The 18,675-nt window shown below is 41.3% G+C and overlaps 1 protein-coding gene across 2 annotated transcripts in view; it reads right to left on the bottom strand.

Annotated features, from left to right (window-relative positions):
* Nucleotides 1-18,675, bottom strand: part of adamts10 (ADAM metallopeptidase with thrombospondin type 1 motif, 10) — a 60,137-nt gene that overhangs the window by 17,578 nt on the left and 23,884 nt on the right. For both annotated transcript variants that reach the window (XM_078258606.1, XM_078258605.1), the window contains exons 6-17: nt 18,337-18,539; nt 17,024-17,107; nt 14,608-14,753; nt 13,510-13,553; nt 12,685-12,790; nt 10,597-10,743; nt 10,156-10,297; nt 9,144-9,251; nt 8,794-8,939; nt 7,271-7,334; nt 6,948-7,050; nt 2,494-2,627 (exon numbers count right to left, since the gene is read on the bottom strand). In XM_078258606.1, coding sequence (XP_078114732.1) covers nt 2,494-2,627; nt 6,948-7,050; nt 7,271-7,334; nt 8,794-8,939; nt 9,144-9,251; nt 10,156-10,297; nt 10,597-10,743; nt 12,685-12,790; nt 13,510-13,553; nt 14,608-14,753; nt 17,024-17,107; nt 18,337-18,539 — 1,427 coding nt within the window. The remainder of the gene's footprint in view (nt 1-2,493; nt 2,628-6,947; nt 7,051-7,270; nt 7,335-8,793; nt 8,940-9,143; nt 9,252-10,155; nt 10,298-10,596; nt 10,744-12,684; nt 12,791-13,509; nt 13,554-14,607; nt 14,754-17,023; nt 17,108-18,336; nt 18,540-18,675) is intronic.

Consider the following 18,675-nt stretch of genomic DNA (forward strand, 5'->3'; position numbering starts at 1 on the left):
GCTGCACAGACCACGGAAGGCGCGCTGCTGATCTCTATTTTTACAGCGAGAGTGGACACTAAGCGACGCACAGGTCTGCTTCAGAGCTCTGTGTGTTTGAGTCTGAACTATACCTGCTGCATATTCAACAGAGAGGAAGAAACGGAGTAGCTCATAGGCTACCGACAGCAAAGAAACTTATTCTATGGGCTAGATTATTTTTAAGACCTATGTCTATTTTAACAGGCTGTAGGCCTATGCAGTATGTGCAAAGCCAACGCACAATAAAATATGGCAACTTATGATTTCAGGGGTTTACATAGGCTTTTGTTCAGTTTCATATTTGTCAGTCAACTTTTCAAAATACATTCGGGGCTACACTCAAAACATTTGGGACTGAAGCCCCGGCAAACATGTTGGGTGTTTTTTTTTTTTGTTATTTTTTTAAAGATGATTTTTTTGGGGCTTTTCCGCCTCTAAATTAACAGCTAGGTGAGAGAGGGGGAAGACATGCAGGAAATTTGTCACAGGTCAAATTCGAACCCTGGATCTCTGCATCAAGTCATAAACCTCTCAGTATATGTGCGCCTGCTCTACCACTGACCCAACCTGGCCACGGATGTTGTGGTTTTAGGTCATCAAACTTGAATTTGAACTTGACTATCAATGAACTTTAAAATCACTAGACTGCAACTAAACTTTTAACATTTAAGTGTGGTTTGGCTTGGCATTTACCTCAGCATTAACATCTATATCAGCACCATTATCTCTCTCTCCCCTCTGCCTCCACTGGTTGCAGTGCTGCTTACACTTCATTTTGTTTTTGTTTCCCATTAGATATACAATATGATAAAGATGATAATATCATATTACAATTTCTGACTACATTTTGGAGTAATAGTAACAAGTAACAAGCAAGTTTTTCTCAGGTGGAGTTGGCCAAAGTAAATATTTTGTAATAAAGAACACTAAGTTATCATTTATTTTCTGAGCAATGTGATCCCATAGAAAACCCACCTCTGAACTGCACTTATGAGCTCTTCTTTACTCACAGAGTGAATCTGGAGGTTTATTAACAGATTCAGCTGGATGCACCTGAAAACAAATCCATTTTCTTAGTAAATCTGGCCCTTTATATTTCTGGCTCGGACAGACGTGCCTTTCGTCTGCAGCAGCATTTTGTGTTCAACTGGACCATCTGTTCCCTGGTCTTTTTTCTACCTCCAACACTTCTCCCTCTCCCCTTGTGTTTCTCTCCTCTGCTCATTGTCAGACCCCAATCTTGACCAGCAAAAAAAAAAACAAAAAAAAAAAAACAGTGACCCAATGATGCTGCAAACAAGAGAAAGAGATTTCTCCACAGTGTGTTTGAAGTTTTACATAAAACATACGAAAGGTGAGATGATTGAGCAGAAGGAGTGGGAGGAAGAAGATCTGACTGGATGGCAGACAGAAAAAGTTGCAAGAAAAAGGAAGTGAAAGAGAGAAAAAAAAGAAGGGACATGGGGAGCAAATGAGACAAATGGATGTAGAGAGTCAGAGAGGGAAAAAGAAAAAGAGAGAGACAATAAGACCGCAGTGAATGAAAGCCTGCCTGCAGTGCAGACCGACTAACAGCTGAGCTGGAGGGTCACAGAGTTCCTCCGGAGCAGGACAGAGCAGGGGGGAAAACAGAGGAGAGGTGGAGGAGGACAGAACAGAGAGGAGATGTTGATAAACAAAATCCCCTTCTGGATAAGTTCGGCCTCCCTCAGCTCCTCTGTCTACATAACCTCGGAGACAGTAAAACAAAGCAAGCTAATGGGGGGGCAGGGGGTAAGAGGCAGAAGAGGGGGAACAGAAAAATAAGATATTTTGGCACTCAGCAGGGAACCACAAAACAACAAGCTGGAGGTTTTTCCTTCTTCTTCCTCACATATTTTTCTCCCCATCCAAAGCTTCTACTTACTTTTTGGAGAAGAGCTACATTCAAAATAAACAACAAGTGGAACTGACAACAGATTGGGAATCAATAGCATCCACGTACCATTAGCCTTGTTTTTGGTCTACGTCCTTTAACAAATGGGCCATGTGGGTGTCAAAATGGGTTTCAGGAGCCTGTTGGAGCCTGCTCCCCTTCAAAATGAACAGCAGTTAGATGTTTTGTTTTCATTAACAGCCGAGATTAAGAGAGAGCATCGGTAATGGGAATCTAAAATTGCTGCCAAAGTTAAGACAGATTCTCAGTTAAGCAGCTGATAGTGATGATCGTCAGCAGTCAGCGTGTATACTAGACAGTGGCTGCTGTCCAGAGTCTAGAGAGCGAGTATAAACAATATTATCTCAGTCTTGTGCTGATCCTGTATTCTGCTGCTTCAGCTTAAACTGTCTGTTCACATGCAGACGTTTGCATGGATGCTTACAAACATGCGCACACGCACGCATGTGCGCGCACGCACGCGCGCACACACACACACACACACACACACACACACACACACACACACACACACACACAGACATGTCTTATCTCACCTTACACTCTCCATTTACACACACATCCAGAGAGTCATCTCGGCAAGGTGTGCCGTCCACCACGGCTGGAGAACGCTCTGTGTAGAAGTTGTATCCTTCTGCCAGGCAGTTGAGAGAACAGGGCTTAACCCCACCTACACACACACACACACACACACACACACACACACACACACACACACAGAGAGCATGGCATACATTATCAATATACCAGATCTATCAACAGTATAGCAAACAAACATGGACAAAAACACATTCAAGCTCAAATGTAACTGCAGAACACATGTACTGTATGCACAAATCTTTACACTATATACACAAACGCACACGGTCACATATGAAAAATGTTCAATAGAAAGACGCATTTTAAGACAGATGTCACACACAGAAACCTTTTTTATTTTTTTAGTTTGATATTATTCATTTTACTGATCTTTGAGGCAAACAGCAATGGTAGTTATCTGATATTAATTAAAACATAATAAAGATTAAGTGATATGATCAAAAATGTCCAAAACAGCTACTAAATGGACCTGGAGGTGAGACTGTTATTGTTTTCCAAGGTCAAGATTGAACTTTTAAGTCAACCTAGAGGAGAATTCCTTCAAGAAAAGTCCAGAAAAGCTATTAAACTGAGCTAGAGGTGAGATGGTTGTTTCAACGATAACACATCACTATATGGGCTTTGTATCCCCGATGCCCTTTTGAAGAGACACATTTGAAAAATCTCTCCAAGAACTGAAATTGTATCAGCCTGCTAGCTTGTGGCCAGTATTCTGCAGTCTGAGCTAATGCAAACTTTGCCGAATTTGAATGTGGGCCAATGACAGCAGTCAAACCTCTTGCAGGGCAACTGCCCAAAAACTGAATTCCTGTACCAAGCTGCAGGTTCACTCTGTGAGTTATGTTGGGGGGTTGTTTTTAGGTTGTTTTTCAGGATATATTTCAACAAAGTTTGTAATCTAGTCAATGCGACGTGGTAAATAGTGTCATTTTAACATTTATGACTGGTTGCAAGTCTTTTGCACATGTTCTGCTGAATGCATCGTGTCCTTATGAAGGGTGCAGAGAGAAAAGGCACGATGAGAGAGAAGAGTCTGCAGGGGGAGTAGGAAATGTTTTTCAGTGCTGACAACCAGAGAACAAGCAGCTGAACGTGATTAGGTCCTTGCTTCCCTTAAATACACACACAAAGGCAAAACTACCAAAAACTTTTCAAATACTGTATACACATTCACAGACAGAGCGCTGAGAGCGGGTACAGTATATCAAGACACTGATACCATCAAGGTTAGTGGCTTGATTCCCACTACACCACCCTTACAAAATATGTACTGCATATATGCACATGATACTCAACTTAAACTGACACAAATTTGATTTAATAAATTCAAGAAAGACATATCAATATACAATTCACAAAAATATGCTTTTTGTTATTCCATAAAATGTTACAGAAAAAAACATTAAAATTTCCCTTAGCCCTAAGTGACATATTCCAGCAACTTTTTTTGCCCAACCAACAGTTCAAAATGCAAATATATTTACTATCATATAAGACACAGAAAGGCAGCAAATCCTAATATGTGTGAACCTGGAATCAAAACATTTTGGACATTTGGGCTTAAATACACACGCACGCACGCACGCACACACACACACGCACACACACACACACACACACACACACACACACACACACACACTTGCTAGAGGTCTTCTCCAGCCAAGTGGTATATACTGTATCCTTCATTCATCTGTGCAGCTCGCCAACAGCTCCACTATTTGAGTGGCTGTTGACATCAGTTTGGGCTGTGTTTGTTTGTGCTGGCAGTGCTGAAGCAGGTACAGTATGTACTGGGAAGGAGAGAAAGAGAGAGAGAGAGAGAGAGAGAGAGAGAGAGAGAGAGAGAGAGAGAGAGAAAGAGAAAGAGAGAGAAAGAGAGAGAGACAGTGTATGTACTGGCATGGCCTGCAGACGACAAAGTGGTCAGACCACGGAAAACTACAATTCCCATGGTGCCTAGCTTTGGCAGGGCAGTAATGGCTTGCAGCAGGGTGTGTGTGTGTGTGTGTGTGTGTGTGTGTGTGTGTGTGTGTGTGTGTGTGTGTGTGTGTGCGCGTGTGTGTGTGTGTGTGTGAGAATCTTAGCTTGCAGCCTGCAGGGTGTGTTGTATGGAGTGTGAAGGTTGAATGTGCTGCTGGACTGAGAACAGCAATGTGGAGCAGCTTGTTTGTTTAAAAAAAAAATTGCAGCTTAAACGACAGACCTTTTTAATGAACTGTCCTTGGCTGCATGAGCTGGGAGAGAAAGGCTGTCTCTGTTCTAAGTGTCAGGAGAGAGAGAGAGAAAGATTGCATAATGGTGATCTAAATAAAGTGAAAGATGGAGAGACCAGAGCAGAGAAGACAAAAAAAGAGCCAGAAGAAGAAAATGAAACTGTCTTAACCGAGTTAGAGGGTAAAAGTTAAAGGAGGAAAGCTGAAATGAGAATTTGAGGAGAGTGAGAGGGCTGCAGAGGACAGACTAGGGGCTGGGCGGTGTGATCTGACCTTAACACAGGGCAGAGTCTATGGCACTGTTCCTATTTTAACAGCTGCAAGGGATTTCCATTGTAAAATCAGCTGACTTGATGAAAGGAGCACTTGTTGCCTGAAGTTGGAATTGGCTGGCTGGCCATCTCTGTAAGCCATTATGTTATTGGAGGGCTAGATTAAAGGCAGTTATGTCGTTGAAACTATTTATCTTTCACGTCCAGCGTAGTTCTCATCAGAAGCGAGGAATTCTCGCAAGGCATTGTGGGAATGCATGGCTCTCTGCAGCCAGCATCTGTTGGCCAGATAGGAGGGAGTCAGCAGCTTCGATTCACTTTCTCCTCTATCACTCTCTCTCTCCCCGTACGCACGCACGCACGCACATACACATACACACACACAACTCTCTGTCTCTTGACTTCTGTTTGTCTCCTCATCTTGACTCATATCTTTATGTCCATCTTCATCTATTTTTAACCAACTTTTTTTTTCAAAATCAAGAGAACACTTTAATGTTAAAAAACAAATTCTCATACTGTCTGTCGGAAAATATACCTGTATTCACCCTCTGTCTGAAATGCTCCGTTTTAGCACCTGTCTCTTTAAGCCCCCCTCCCGAAAAGCCCAGTCTGCTCTGATTGGCTTGCAAGAAAACATGGCACACCTTTGCAAAGGTAGTTCTTAAAGGAACACACCGACTTATTGGGACTTTACTTATTCACCATAACCCCCAGAGTTAGATAAGTCCATACATACCCTTCTTATCTCCATGTGTGTTGTAACTCTGTCCGACAGCCTCACCGGTAGCTTAGCCTAGCACAGATCCTGGAGGTAACTTCTGCTACTAGGGCGGAGTGATATGCTTGCAGCACCTGAGAAGCCCCGAGCAGAGAGTAGCAATACTTCGCCTTTCTGAGAATATAGTTCCCAGTTTGTATACGGTTAGAAGATGGCTGTGTCTCATGTGACCCTGTTATTTGTACACGCTGTGACTATACAAATCACAACATGTAAATAGGAACATGTTGGCGTTATTTTGTCACTTAATCGGAGCAGTAGGCTAGTTGGAACCAGTTACCTCCAGGATCTGTGCTAGGCTAAGCTACCGGTGGGGCCGTCGGACAGAGTTACAACACACACGGAGATAAGAAGGGTATGCATGGACTTATCTAACTCTGGGGGTTACAGTGAATAAGCTAAAGTTCCAATAAGTCAGCGTGTTCCTTTAAGCTGTGGGTGGGGATACTCAGATGGGGGGCAGTATATTCTAATGAGCCTTATTGTGACATAGCAATAGGAGCCTAATTTGAATGGCTTGTTGAATCCCATGTTTTCTGATTTACCTCACAAAAAACTATTTTACAATTTTGTGGGTTGGTAGGCACTCAAGATACCCAAATGTATGTGCACAAGCACTGAAAAGTTCTCTTTAAGTTACATTACTGTGTAGCAGTACTGTTGATTATAATCAACAGAGTGTACATGATTACCAAAAGTGAAACTACACATCATGCAAAATGCCCCCCTTTGACAGTTATCATTATATATTATATGGCTGGGTTATAATTAGTTATGCATTTAAATGTAAATCTAGACCAACTTCTGAGGGAAATATCCACTGTGTTCAACAGCTAGTCGCTTACTTTGATGGTCAGGTAGCATTGGGTTTAGCTTTTTTTCATGAAAACATGTCTGCTGCTAGAGAAGGTGTTGAACTAAAACTGTAAAGTTGCACGATGTAAAACCAAAACAATAAGCTGAAATACGTTAAAACACGCCACAGAGCTGAGGGGGATGTTAAGAGCAAAGAGGCAATCTGCAGTAGAGATCAACATGGTGCAAATAAACACACACATACTCTAGATAGTTACACACACACACTCACACACATCTCACACAGCGATCGGTTACTCACTTACCTCCTCTGTATGGCTTCCAGGTGTAAAACTTTCCCCGGAAAGGAACGCTGTTGAAATCAGAGCACTGAATCTCCCGGAAATCCCGAGAGCCTGCAGGGCAATCCTGTAACACACACACACACACACACACACACACACACACACACACACACACATATATATATATATATATATATACAAACACAGGCAAGCAAAGTCCCATGCAATGACCACACAGAAAACAAATACAATAAAATCATATTCATGATGTTGATTACTCTATGTTGATCAATCGATGATGATCAGTGATGATGTTGATGACAATGAGGAGCAGCCATACTCACATCAATATTGCAGGACCTGAAGCGCTTTCTCTCCCCCAAACAATACTTTCCACCAATAGTTGGCCTACAACCAAACACAAAGAGAATCAGGCCAGTCAGTCACATCTGAGTACAATTTAACAAGATCTAACCTCAATCACATCCCCACACAACACTGGCTCCTGATCTCTGCTTTGTCTGCCTTCATCAGTGTGTTTTCAATCTTACTGTCTGTCTCTTGAATTGCTTTATTGTCTATCACAGACCATGACGCCTCTACACCTCTACATAAAAAACAGCTGAGAAGAAAGCCAGAGAAAAGCCACCGTCAAATGGCTGCCTCTGCTAAACTTTCAACAAATTTAAACAGAATGGAGCCAAAGCAAATGTGCAAACAATGCTTAGAAATGATGCAAAAGAAGGCTGTTGGCCTCACATTTAGGTCAATTCATTCTCATTTTAATCAATTCAAGATGAAGGATCTGGTGACTGTGATTCAAAAGAGAGTCTGAATTATTTTATACAGGATAAAAACAGTGGCACTGCTGCCTGAAAATGAATCTCAGCCCTGGTGCTTTCTGCGTTGAGTTTGCATGTTTTTCCTATTATGTGAGCGCCACAGTTTCCTCTGGCAGGTAAAACTGATTGGGATTATTCTTCTATGTGCAAGGTAGCAAGAGGCTGCAACTACACATCTTTTCTTAATCGTAAGTGAAGGCGTGTATAAACCAACATTCCTTTTAGGCCATATTTCAATTTAAATTATATATATATATATATATATTTAAAATGTTTTTTTCATAACAGCAGTGACAATAAACAGTATGTGTAATGTGGTCATTTCTCGGTATTTGAACCATTCAATATAGCCACTTTGAGCACAGATGATGACTCACTATATTGCATTAATGCTTCACTATAATTTACTGTGTGAATAGTTTACAGAATAAAAATAGAATATCTTATTTATTTATAAGGCAGAGGGTGGGGGTGTGGCCTTGACCAACTGCGATGCTTTGCTTGTTTTCAAGCCATGATGTCTCTCTCTTTCTCATGAGCAGGCCAAATTCTCTGGGCGGGCAAAGCAGAGAAAGGGGGAGGTAACCTTACTCCTTATGACATAAGGAGGAGATTCCAGATCGGCCCATCTGAGCTTTCATTTTCTCAAAGGCAGAGCAGGATACCCAGAGCTTGGTTTACATCTATCGCCATTTCTAGCCACTTGGGGACCATAGGCAGGCTAGGGGAACTCACATTAATGTTAAAAAACCTCATAAAGTGAAAATTTCATGCCATGGGACCTTTAATGTAATCCATTCTACTGTAAGGCAACATCAAGTAAGTAAGTGATGGGGGACAAAAATCTACAGTCCACCTTTTGAGCAAAAATGTATTCTAAAGTTCAGCTGAAGCTAATTTGAGGCTTCAACAGAACAAGTTAGAACTGTGAATTATTATCCCCTATCTCTTACATATAGTTGCTTTGTATAGGTATCTGCAACAAGAGTGATGCATTTCAGACTGGTCACTGTTGAGACCCATACCTGGGACTGTCACAGTGTCTGATAGACGAGGAGACTCCTCCTCCACAGGTCCTGCTGCACTCCTCCCAGGGTGACCACAGACCCCATCCTCCGTCCACGCCCTCCGGACGAGTCCCGTACACCACACACACCCTCTTATAGCACCACTGCAGCATAAACACACAGTGTTAGTACATGTGCTGCTTTTAAACACACAGTGTTAGTACATGTGCTGCTTTTATATTCTTGTAAGAAGCAGGATAACCAGTCCTAGATGAACAAAATCATCCTACCCACACCAGCCATTAAACCCCATAATGCTTTAACTTTAAAAATAATAATGTAAGAAAAAGGTTAATTTCAGTATTCACCCCTTTCTCTATGGTGTTGGTCTGACAGATGGTTCCCTCTGCAGCGGGAATGCTGCTGGTGATACAACGGTTGCTCTTGCTCATGCACCAAAGTTCACTGCAGACTTCCTGTGTGTGTGTGTGTGTGTGTGTGTGTGTGTGTGTGTGTGGAAGTAGAATAAAAACATAGGAGAGAGAGAGAGAGACACAACCTGTCAGAGTGTTTCTATATAAGCTCATTATAAAGACATAAAAGCAGACACACTCTTGTTCACCTTCCTCTCTGCTCCCTCTACAGCAATGCCTATAACACATGGGATTATGTTTTATTGTTTACATATGCTCTGACCACATAGTATCGATAGTAATGAGTCTATAAACCTATATGCTGTTCCAGATGTCCATTGGCTCTGAACCTGGCCCCATAAAAGTTGACCACGCAATAAAGTGGATGCTATTCAGTGAAGGTATTGCAAGATGTTTCAAGTTGTCAGAGAGGCCAACTTAAAGGAGAGAGCCGGAGGAACACGAATTAAAAGTGAGCAGTGAGGTGAATAACTTGAATTGACACTGACACAGCTAAAAGGGAAAGATTAAGTCAGACTTGTTCCATTATAAATAAGAAATAAGATAAGATATTAAAAGAAATTAAAAAGCTGTAGGTACTTAATTCAAAAGGAAACTGTGCTTATTTTTGCAATCTTTTTTTCAACATCAAAGAGGCTTCATCAGGACTGCTTTATGGCACAACTGACAAAGCCTCATGGACAAGTGATGAAATGTCTTGAAAACTGAAACAGCAAGTCCTGTTGCACCGGATTTAGGATGTTAAGATATTATATGACCTAGATGGCTTAAGGAGGTTTAAAAAATATTATTATTTCTACAGTATATGATCCATTTAGAGCTACCTGCATGATTCTTTAAATACAATTCTGACGTTAGTTTAACGCTCCACTGACTTGAGAACAAGCATTGATGAGAAGAAGAAGTAAGCTGAAAGGTAAATGAAGAGTGTAGACAGGGCACTTACCGCATATTTACATTGTCGAGATCTAACGCCGTACTGGAAGCGGCACTGTTCGTCTGCGTCGTAGGCCTGACCCGGCGCTGTGGTGGGGTACACAAACTCCTGCTTGGGGGGGATGTTATTCAGACAGGAGCCCATACCTGAGCTACAGCACACCAAACAGAAGAGAAAAAGGATTGGGATTAAAATATACAATAACTGGCGATGTTTTCATCATTGTTTGTACTGAGAATATCCAAAGTAATATGTGTTTATTGAAACCCTGAACAGGCTACAGATATATGAATTGGAAGTGGATTTTCCTTCTGTCATGATCCATCTGTTACTTGAGTGTTTCTCTGACCATCAAAAATGTTACTCTGACATCCAAGTATATTTTTCTTGCTCAAACCTCTAATTACCAAATTATTTGTGGTGTTGCAGATATCTGATAGGCTGACTCACTCCAGGAAGCTGGTGATGTAATCCCGGCTACAGGCGGACCAGATGAATGGGTTTGTCTTCATGGTGATGTGGTCAGCCATCAGCTTGGCGGTCTCCTGGCTGCGGGGCCCGCAGGCGTTCCCCATCCCGTCATGGTTCATCCCAAACCTAAAGCCCATGATGATATAGTGACAACACTTTGAAGTCGTGTGGACCGGTAACAGTCGTGAAAAAAAGAATCACGGTGGATAACCGAGTGAGATCTAAAGAACAAACATGTTGTAGAAGTTTGATTGTCAGAGTCCTGTCTGACAAAATGAATCAAACTAACATCAAACCACAGAAAGGATATATGACCTGAATCATAAACCCAGGGGAAATATTATTATTGACATTAAAGTGGCGAGCACCACAATGTGGTCAAAGAGACTATCAAAACTCTTTGACCATAAATATCATCAAATCTGTTCAATGGGGCTCGAATATCCTAATAGTAATTATATAATAATACAACTGTTTTAAGTTACACAGTGTCAGTGGTCCATTTGGTGTTTTTTTCATTCATGACAGACAGTGATAACACTCACAGTAGCTGTGTTTGAGCCTGAAATATAAATGTTCTGAAAGCTTTTCATCCCACCACTGAGTCATTTCTGTCTTGGTCAGTCTTTTCATGTGGGTACCCTCCACCACAAACAGGCCTGCATTTAATCTAATGCTGCACTGTGATGTCAAAACAATTTATATGGCAATTAAAAACAAATGTTAATTGTGTTGTGGCCAAAGAAACATTTTGTATATATCTGCACACTATGTCCAGTCATGTGGCTAGTAAGCCTTGTGGTCTGAGTATTTGAAAGCTACCTGTGTTAATCATTAGGAGAAAGGCCCCCGAAGGATCCACCATCTGTCTTAATACTTCTCGGGGCTGTGTGCAGACATAATGCAATGTGACACTCAATTACTCTGGGCAAGTAGGATACTCCCCAAAAACAAACCTTCTCCATGATTTTCTCAGGAAAAAAGAGGGATAAAATCAGTAACCTCTCTTGATTTACTGTATTCATGACAGAAATAAAGCACACAGGCATATACAATTGCATGTTACTAAGTGATACAGATCAGCTATACCAGGCAAATGAGTAAAACACAGTTTCCAAGTCATGCAAGGGATCCAGATATAAAAAAAGACAGAGGCATCTCCAGGTGCTGTACCAGCCCCACATGTAACTAATTCCACATGTAAATAGTGTGACTGAAAGAAAATATACAACTATTAGCACATTTGCAAAGGATGGAAAGGACTCATGATGTTAGAGATTACATAAACTCTTTCTGGAGATCTGGAGGTATAATCTGAGGAGGGAGGGATCATCTCAGACCAGAACACAAGGAATGACACATGAGACACCTCAGGGCTTCCTTCAGGGACATTTTGTGTTTCAGCCTCAGCTAGAGAACAACAACAACCAGGGTAGATATTCAGTGTTTTCTGCTTGACAACACAGGGTTATGAACTTCTCCTCTACACTCTCAGTGGGTCATAGCATAATGTCCATGATCCCTGCATTCATAATTGTGAAAACATGTCCTGAAAGATTTATAACCAGTCAGCCCTTTTGTATACTGTTTAACAAGACTAATACCCCCTTTCAGTCATTCTGTATCCGTGGTTTGAGATGGATAAACTCATTCAGGTGGCAATTTATTCAATATTTGTCAAGTTGGTTCAATCTGGACCAAAGTGGGGTACCAACCAACCACCCGACTAAACAACCGACCTACCGGCTGACATCCCCAAATTCACACCGATAGTGTGGCTAAGAAATTAAAAACGCCTGAGAATGAGGTACTGTATTGAACTTTTCTGCTATCTGATACCTGTCCATCAATCCTGCAGTAAAGATACATTTGTTCACAAACACTCTGCCTGGTTAAATAAAGTTACAAACTAAATTAACTTTGAATTCACTCCTCTGGCTTTTAAGAAGCCTGTCCATTGAAAGATATATGTGTCATAAATGGATTTGTGTTGGGTTTTAAAAAAAAAGAGATTAGCCTAAAAATGGCAAGTGTATTACATGTATATATTGCGTGTGTCTGACTCACGTGTGTCCTATCTCGTGGGCGATAGTGAAGGCTGTTCCCAGGCCGATGTCCTCATTGATACTGCAGCTCCTCTCTGGCTCACACATCCCTCCTACAGGAGCCAGACCTGTGTCACACACACACACACACACACACACGCACGCGCACACACACACACACACACACACACACACACACACACACACACACACACACACACACACACACACACACACACACAGTTAAACCATCAGTACTACAGAAAACATACAGACTGACCTACAAAACCCTCCTAATCTCAATTTCTGTGTGAGTGATAGAGATTCAAAATGCTCAGTCTGGAGTATTCTGGCATTCTCAGCTAAATCCTATTCAGAAATATAAGTTGATTTCCTTATAATTATTTTTTCCAAGTGCAGCAGTACACACTTATTCAAATACAAAACATCAACACACATAATGCACCTCTCGATTAATGAACCAAGTCATGCTTGATTTGTATCGTATTTGTTTTGTGTGTGAATGAGAATATGTGTGTGTGCTCTCTGGTATGTCTGTCTTTGTACTGACCTATTTGAGTTTCAGATCTTGAAAAAAGGACATTTCGGCTGAACCTTCAAATGTTGAGGGTTAAGACTTAGTTTTAGGGTTACACTAGGAATTAAGTTATGGTTTAGTTTAGTGTATGGGTTGAGGTTAGGCATTTAGTCCTGAGAGTTACGGTCAGGCTTAGGGGATGAGGGAAAGCTCATTATGTCAGTAAGCATTCTCATAAGTTTAGTACAGTAAGTATAGTGTTTGTAAAGTACAAATATGTGTGCATGTGTGTGTGTGTGTGTGTGTTACCTAGAGTTTCACAGGGCTTGTTCTTTTGAATGCAGATGTCGTATCTGCAGACGGGATGGAAAATCAACCAGGCTGTTAAACTAATAATGATCTACTCACACACAAACAGATGCAGCACACTGTACATATGTCAACAGACACGTACAAACACGCTTGACATAGACATGCAGTACATTCACAGATGATGACAGACAGAGTCAGACAGTGGACAGCAGTGATAGCAGACAGATATAGACTTAAAAGAACAATAGCAGGAAATCATGGACGCTCACTGTGGTGTCATCTGTCTGGACAGTTTCCATCCTCTGCTTGATAAATCCTGTCATAAAAACCAAGTGTTCTCACAAAGCCACCACCAAAACCACAAGAAATGTATCTTTCTGTACTCTTACATAAGCTTATAGCTCTCATTCTGTTAGGAAGAATAGGAAGGTATTTGTGGCAGCTCTGCCTGGCCCCATCCCATTCAGATGACTCTGACCAAACCATGGTTGTGTTGTTTGCTGTTGCACATTCCTCAGTCAATAGGATCAGCGTTTTATCTACTTAATATGCATCTACCACTGTTGTCTCTGTTTTCCTCCAGCAGTATCAGTATTTCGTCCCCTCCATTTTCTCTGGGCTGCTTTCTTCAAAAAATTCATAAATCTGCCATTGTCTCTCGCTCCCTCTTAAAATCTCTCTTTTACTTTTTCTTCCCAGATGCTGAGCAGAGCAGCCCCAGCTATCGTCACCTCAGACAGGACAAGATACAGCCCAACTCTCTTGGACTTGGCTTAATGAAAACCTATGAGGATAGGGGCTGGGAATGTAAAAATTCAGCTCAGAGGAAACACTGTTTTAACCCTTTTCTGAACAGGAAAACAGACTAAACATTTTCATTTACAAGAACTTGCAGTAGGAGGGTTAGGTTGTTGTACATATACGTTAACCCAGTACAGCTACTTGCCTTGCACCCACACTTTGTGACAAAAACCCTTTTTGTTTCGGCTTCACAAAATGTCTTAATTCTTTATTTCTGGAAAGCTCCAGAACAGAGTTATAGTCTTAATTATGTCTTACTCCTGTGAAAAAGGTTTGTCTGTTTGTATTTCTGACCTGGTAATAAGCACAGCAGTGTCATGGTGAGCGATCCCGTTGTCTGGTATGGCGTTACCGTAGCTGCTGCGGTGCTGGATGTTTTTCTGCCACTTACAGAAGCTGTCTAAAGACTTCCCTGCATGGTGGTTGATCTCTAGTGTTGGCTGGAAGAGAGACAAGAGAGATAATACAGAGTCAAAAGAAAATTGGTAAAATAATACATATTTAAATCTTAAAACACAACAAAAATGGATATATTACAACTGCAGCAATTTTATATTTATGCAAAGATACTTAATTCAATAATACTGTATAGGTTATGTGGGTTATTACAGTGTTAACAAAAGGAAAGATTGTAACAATCAGATGTGAGGCCCAACTATTCTATGAACCCAGCCCCAGTCTCCCTGTATTACAGTGTTTTAAGCTTGTTTTGAAACACATTTGTCTCCAAAATGTCAACTTTACATGAGCTAAGAAAAGCCTTTTTTCAGCTTTGTGACACTACATTTATCAGATAATCAAAAAGGTTTTTAAATGGTTTATTTAGCGCAACGAGTAGTTTACTTTCTCAATACATAAGAACACTTAATTTGATATCAGTCAATGCCGAGATATGTGGTTTTCACTGGATAGCAACTTCATTAGCCTGTAATTTATGTCATCCATGGTGAGACAACATTTGGATTCTTAAGAAACCTCCCTCCACTCTATCAAAAAAGCAAATGTGGAAGCAGGATTAGAGTGGCGGCACTTTCTAGTATTATGAGAGTGCAGAGAGCAGAAGGAGAGGCCACAGCTGGCGAGAACCCGTAACCCAGGAATGTATGTGGTGACATAACTAGTAATTGTCTCATCCCACAGTCCCTCATTTCTGGGCCCACTGCTGGCCAGATTTTATTTTCCAGGGGCAGCTTGCCATTTACAGACCTGGAAACGAGCAGCAGAACCACACGCCGAGACTACTCTCGATCCTGTCCCGACCTCAACTTCAACGGTCCATGGAGAAAGAATAACAACACTACAACTGCCCACTGCTAATGATCCTAACATTTACTTCTTTCCTCTGTCAGATGACGAACACATCCCAGTGGTAAATTGTGGGGCTAATTTTAAAGCAGTATGAACATTATGAATCATAAATGTTCCCTAATAAGACAGCTATGGAGGAAACCTCAAAGCCACAATGTAATACCCCTTTAATTCAATATGATTCATCTGTCAGATTGCTAGAAGGTCAACATTACGATGGAGCCGGCCGCACCGTCTCACCACATGCTGTTAATAGCGGGCTAATAAGGTCAGTTACTTGGTAGCCAGGTGGCCCAGTCATCTCCTGTGCTATGATGGAAAGGTCATGCACTTTTTATGAGCTGAACCCTGCCTTGTGGTGAGGTGTGGATTCTAACTCTGAGCCCTTTCTAACCTCCGCTCACTCCCTGTTATCATGCAACAACAGTCTACATCCATGCTAACAGCTCTGTGAGGCTATGCACAGCAATGTTTTGAGCTAAATGCTGACGTCAGTATGATAACAATGACAATTCTAACATGCTGATGTTTAGTAGGCATAATGTTTTCGTTGTTCACCTTAATATAGTGTGTTGGCATGCTAACATTTGCTAATTAGCACCAAACACAAAGTACAATTGAGGCTGATGGGAACGTCATTAGGTATTTAGTCATAAATCAATCAATCAGTATTGGATAAATGGTCGTACAAAATAAAAAGTCACCCAAGTTGTAACCATTCATCCCGGGGACAACATGAATGTCTATACCAAGTCAACCTCATGGTGGCGCTAGAGAAACAGTCAGAGGATCAAGTCAGGAGGATTTATTGTCTGGGGACCATGAATGTCTGTACAAAAGTGTATGGCAATCCATCTAACAGTTTTTGAGGACCAAATTAGGGGACCAAGTGACCCGACCAAAATTGCTACGTTGCTGGCGTGGCTAGAGAAAATTGGTAAAATGACAAACCAGAACTTGAGGAATATGGTGAATTTGGATCCCGAGGGTGTTCACTTGGGCCTTAGATTTAGATGCTGATGTTTTTCGCATCAGTGTCTAAATCTAACTTCAAGCTTTTCTACACCCTGGATGTGCGTCATAGTAATGGTCAGAGAGGTCACTGTTCACCACAGCAACCAGATGGACAGTCACAAAGCTGCTCTGTCTGACAGGTACAAAACCCCCCTCATATCCTGACTTTTCCGTCCTCACCCATCTCCCTCTTCCTCGCTTCCTTACAGCCTCTCGTCTCTTTCATTACAGCCACCATTCACAAGACCCACTTTCAAACCAAGAGGTGATGGTTGAGGAAAAGCCAATAATTTAAAAACAACAAAAAGCTCATAGATGCTGTTCAGGGAAGGGTTTTGTGCAGTCTGGACAGAGAGGTAAGTAGTAGTAGTTGACAAAGTTTATTTACCTGGTCTTCCATTAGCAGGATGAGCCGTGTCACCACAATGTTGACTGCATTCCCCAGGCTAGAATCCTGGAACAGTTTGGCAACCTGACCTCCAGGGAAACAAGAAAAGACCAGTCTTAAAAACAGCTGATACACCAGTTGAGCACATTACACTAGAGCTCAGACAACACTAGAAATAGGCACAGGAGTAATCCATCATAAATTAAAATGTGTAGGAGGCCCAGAGAAGTCCCAGAGAAGAAAAGCCTAGTATTTAAAACTGATGAAAAGATTGTAAAAAAAATAAAGTAAAAAAAGAAAAGCTGATTCAGCATGTTTTTGCTATGATTGTGCTGTTCAGATACCAGCCCTAATGCATTGTCTGTGAATAACAACTTTTGGATTAATATGTGTAGCGACAGCTAAGTGAAGGCATCCCTGTTTTGTACCCCTACCAAGATCAATTTGAAGTTTTAATCAAACACTTATCTACCAGACAGACTAGTCTAAGAATCTTAAAGGAGCTGTAAAGTCAGTGCACTACAAGTGGCAATGATTATTAAAGAGTGAAAGCACCAACAGTAATAAAAAAAGACCAGAGTTAAAACCACTACTAGCTCTAAAGCTCTACTCAGACATTTGTCATTACTGGTGTCTGGTGTAATTTGGCCCACTTTGCTCCACACCACTAAAGAGACGCTGCTGGTTTCTGTGATTCTGTAACACTCCAGATGCAACCTGCTTTGTAACAATGGCAGCTGACCAGCCCTTTATTAAATACATTCCTAACACGTGTGTGTATAGGTTTAAAGTGATTAACTGTGTGTGAAAAGATCAGCAGTGACAAGAAACAGTGCAGATGATGACATACAACCTAAGCCTGTCTGACTGAGACATGTGGCCTCCACTAGGAGAAATTGAAAAAAAAAAGGTCTAGGCATTTGTTTTTCTTTCTGTCACAAAGCATTATTCATGCAACTACATAAGCCTACATCTAATTTATTTCAACTTAATATAGGTTTTTGACACATAATTATATAAAGAAGTTTATGTCTATCTAATCCTTGGCGTTAGAGTAGCACTGAATCTTATTCCTGTCACTGTAGACGTTTCTATTCTTTAATGTCTTCTAAAATGTTTCTTAGTTGACTCCAAGCTCCAGGTAGTTGGATTGCTGGTGAAAGCTTAGAAAAGCTGAACTATACAAAAACAAAATATCATATTGGCATGAAGCTTTTCATAATTCTGTTATTTATTCATCAAGAATAACTCAAATGACTCCAATGGCTTTTTAATGCATTGTGCATTTGCATCTTTTGTGTTGTGAAACTTACAATATTCATGACAGCCAGGATGTACTGCTCGATGTCCCTGCGACCATGGTAACCCACCATCATCTTGTCGGCTACCACCAGCGTCTCCACGTAGCGCTCCCGGCTAACTGAGCGCTTCAGAGGCAGCTGGCCGCGCCCGACATGATGAGGAGGCGTCTTCAGAGTTCGTTGCCACCATGACGCACCTTTCATCGGCTTCTCATCTGAGGAAGATCAACCACACACACACACACACACACACACACACACACACACACACACACACACACACACACACACACACAGACGTTTTGATGGGATATAGTGAGAAGAAACCCACAAAAGCCCAACAGCAGGTAA

Source organism: Sander vitreus, chromosome 9 (genome assembly GCF_031162955.1).
Source record: "Sander vitreus isolate 19-12246 chromosome 9, sanVit1, whole genome shotgun sequence".
NCBI classification, from domain to species: Eukaryota; Metazoa; Chordata; class Actinopteri; order Perciformes; family Percidae; genus Sander; species Sander vitreus.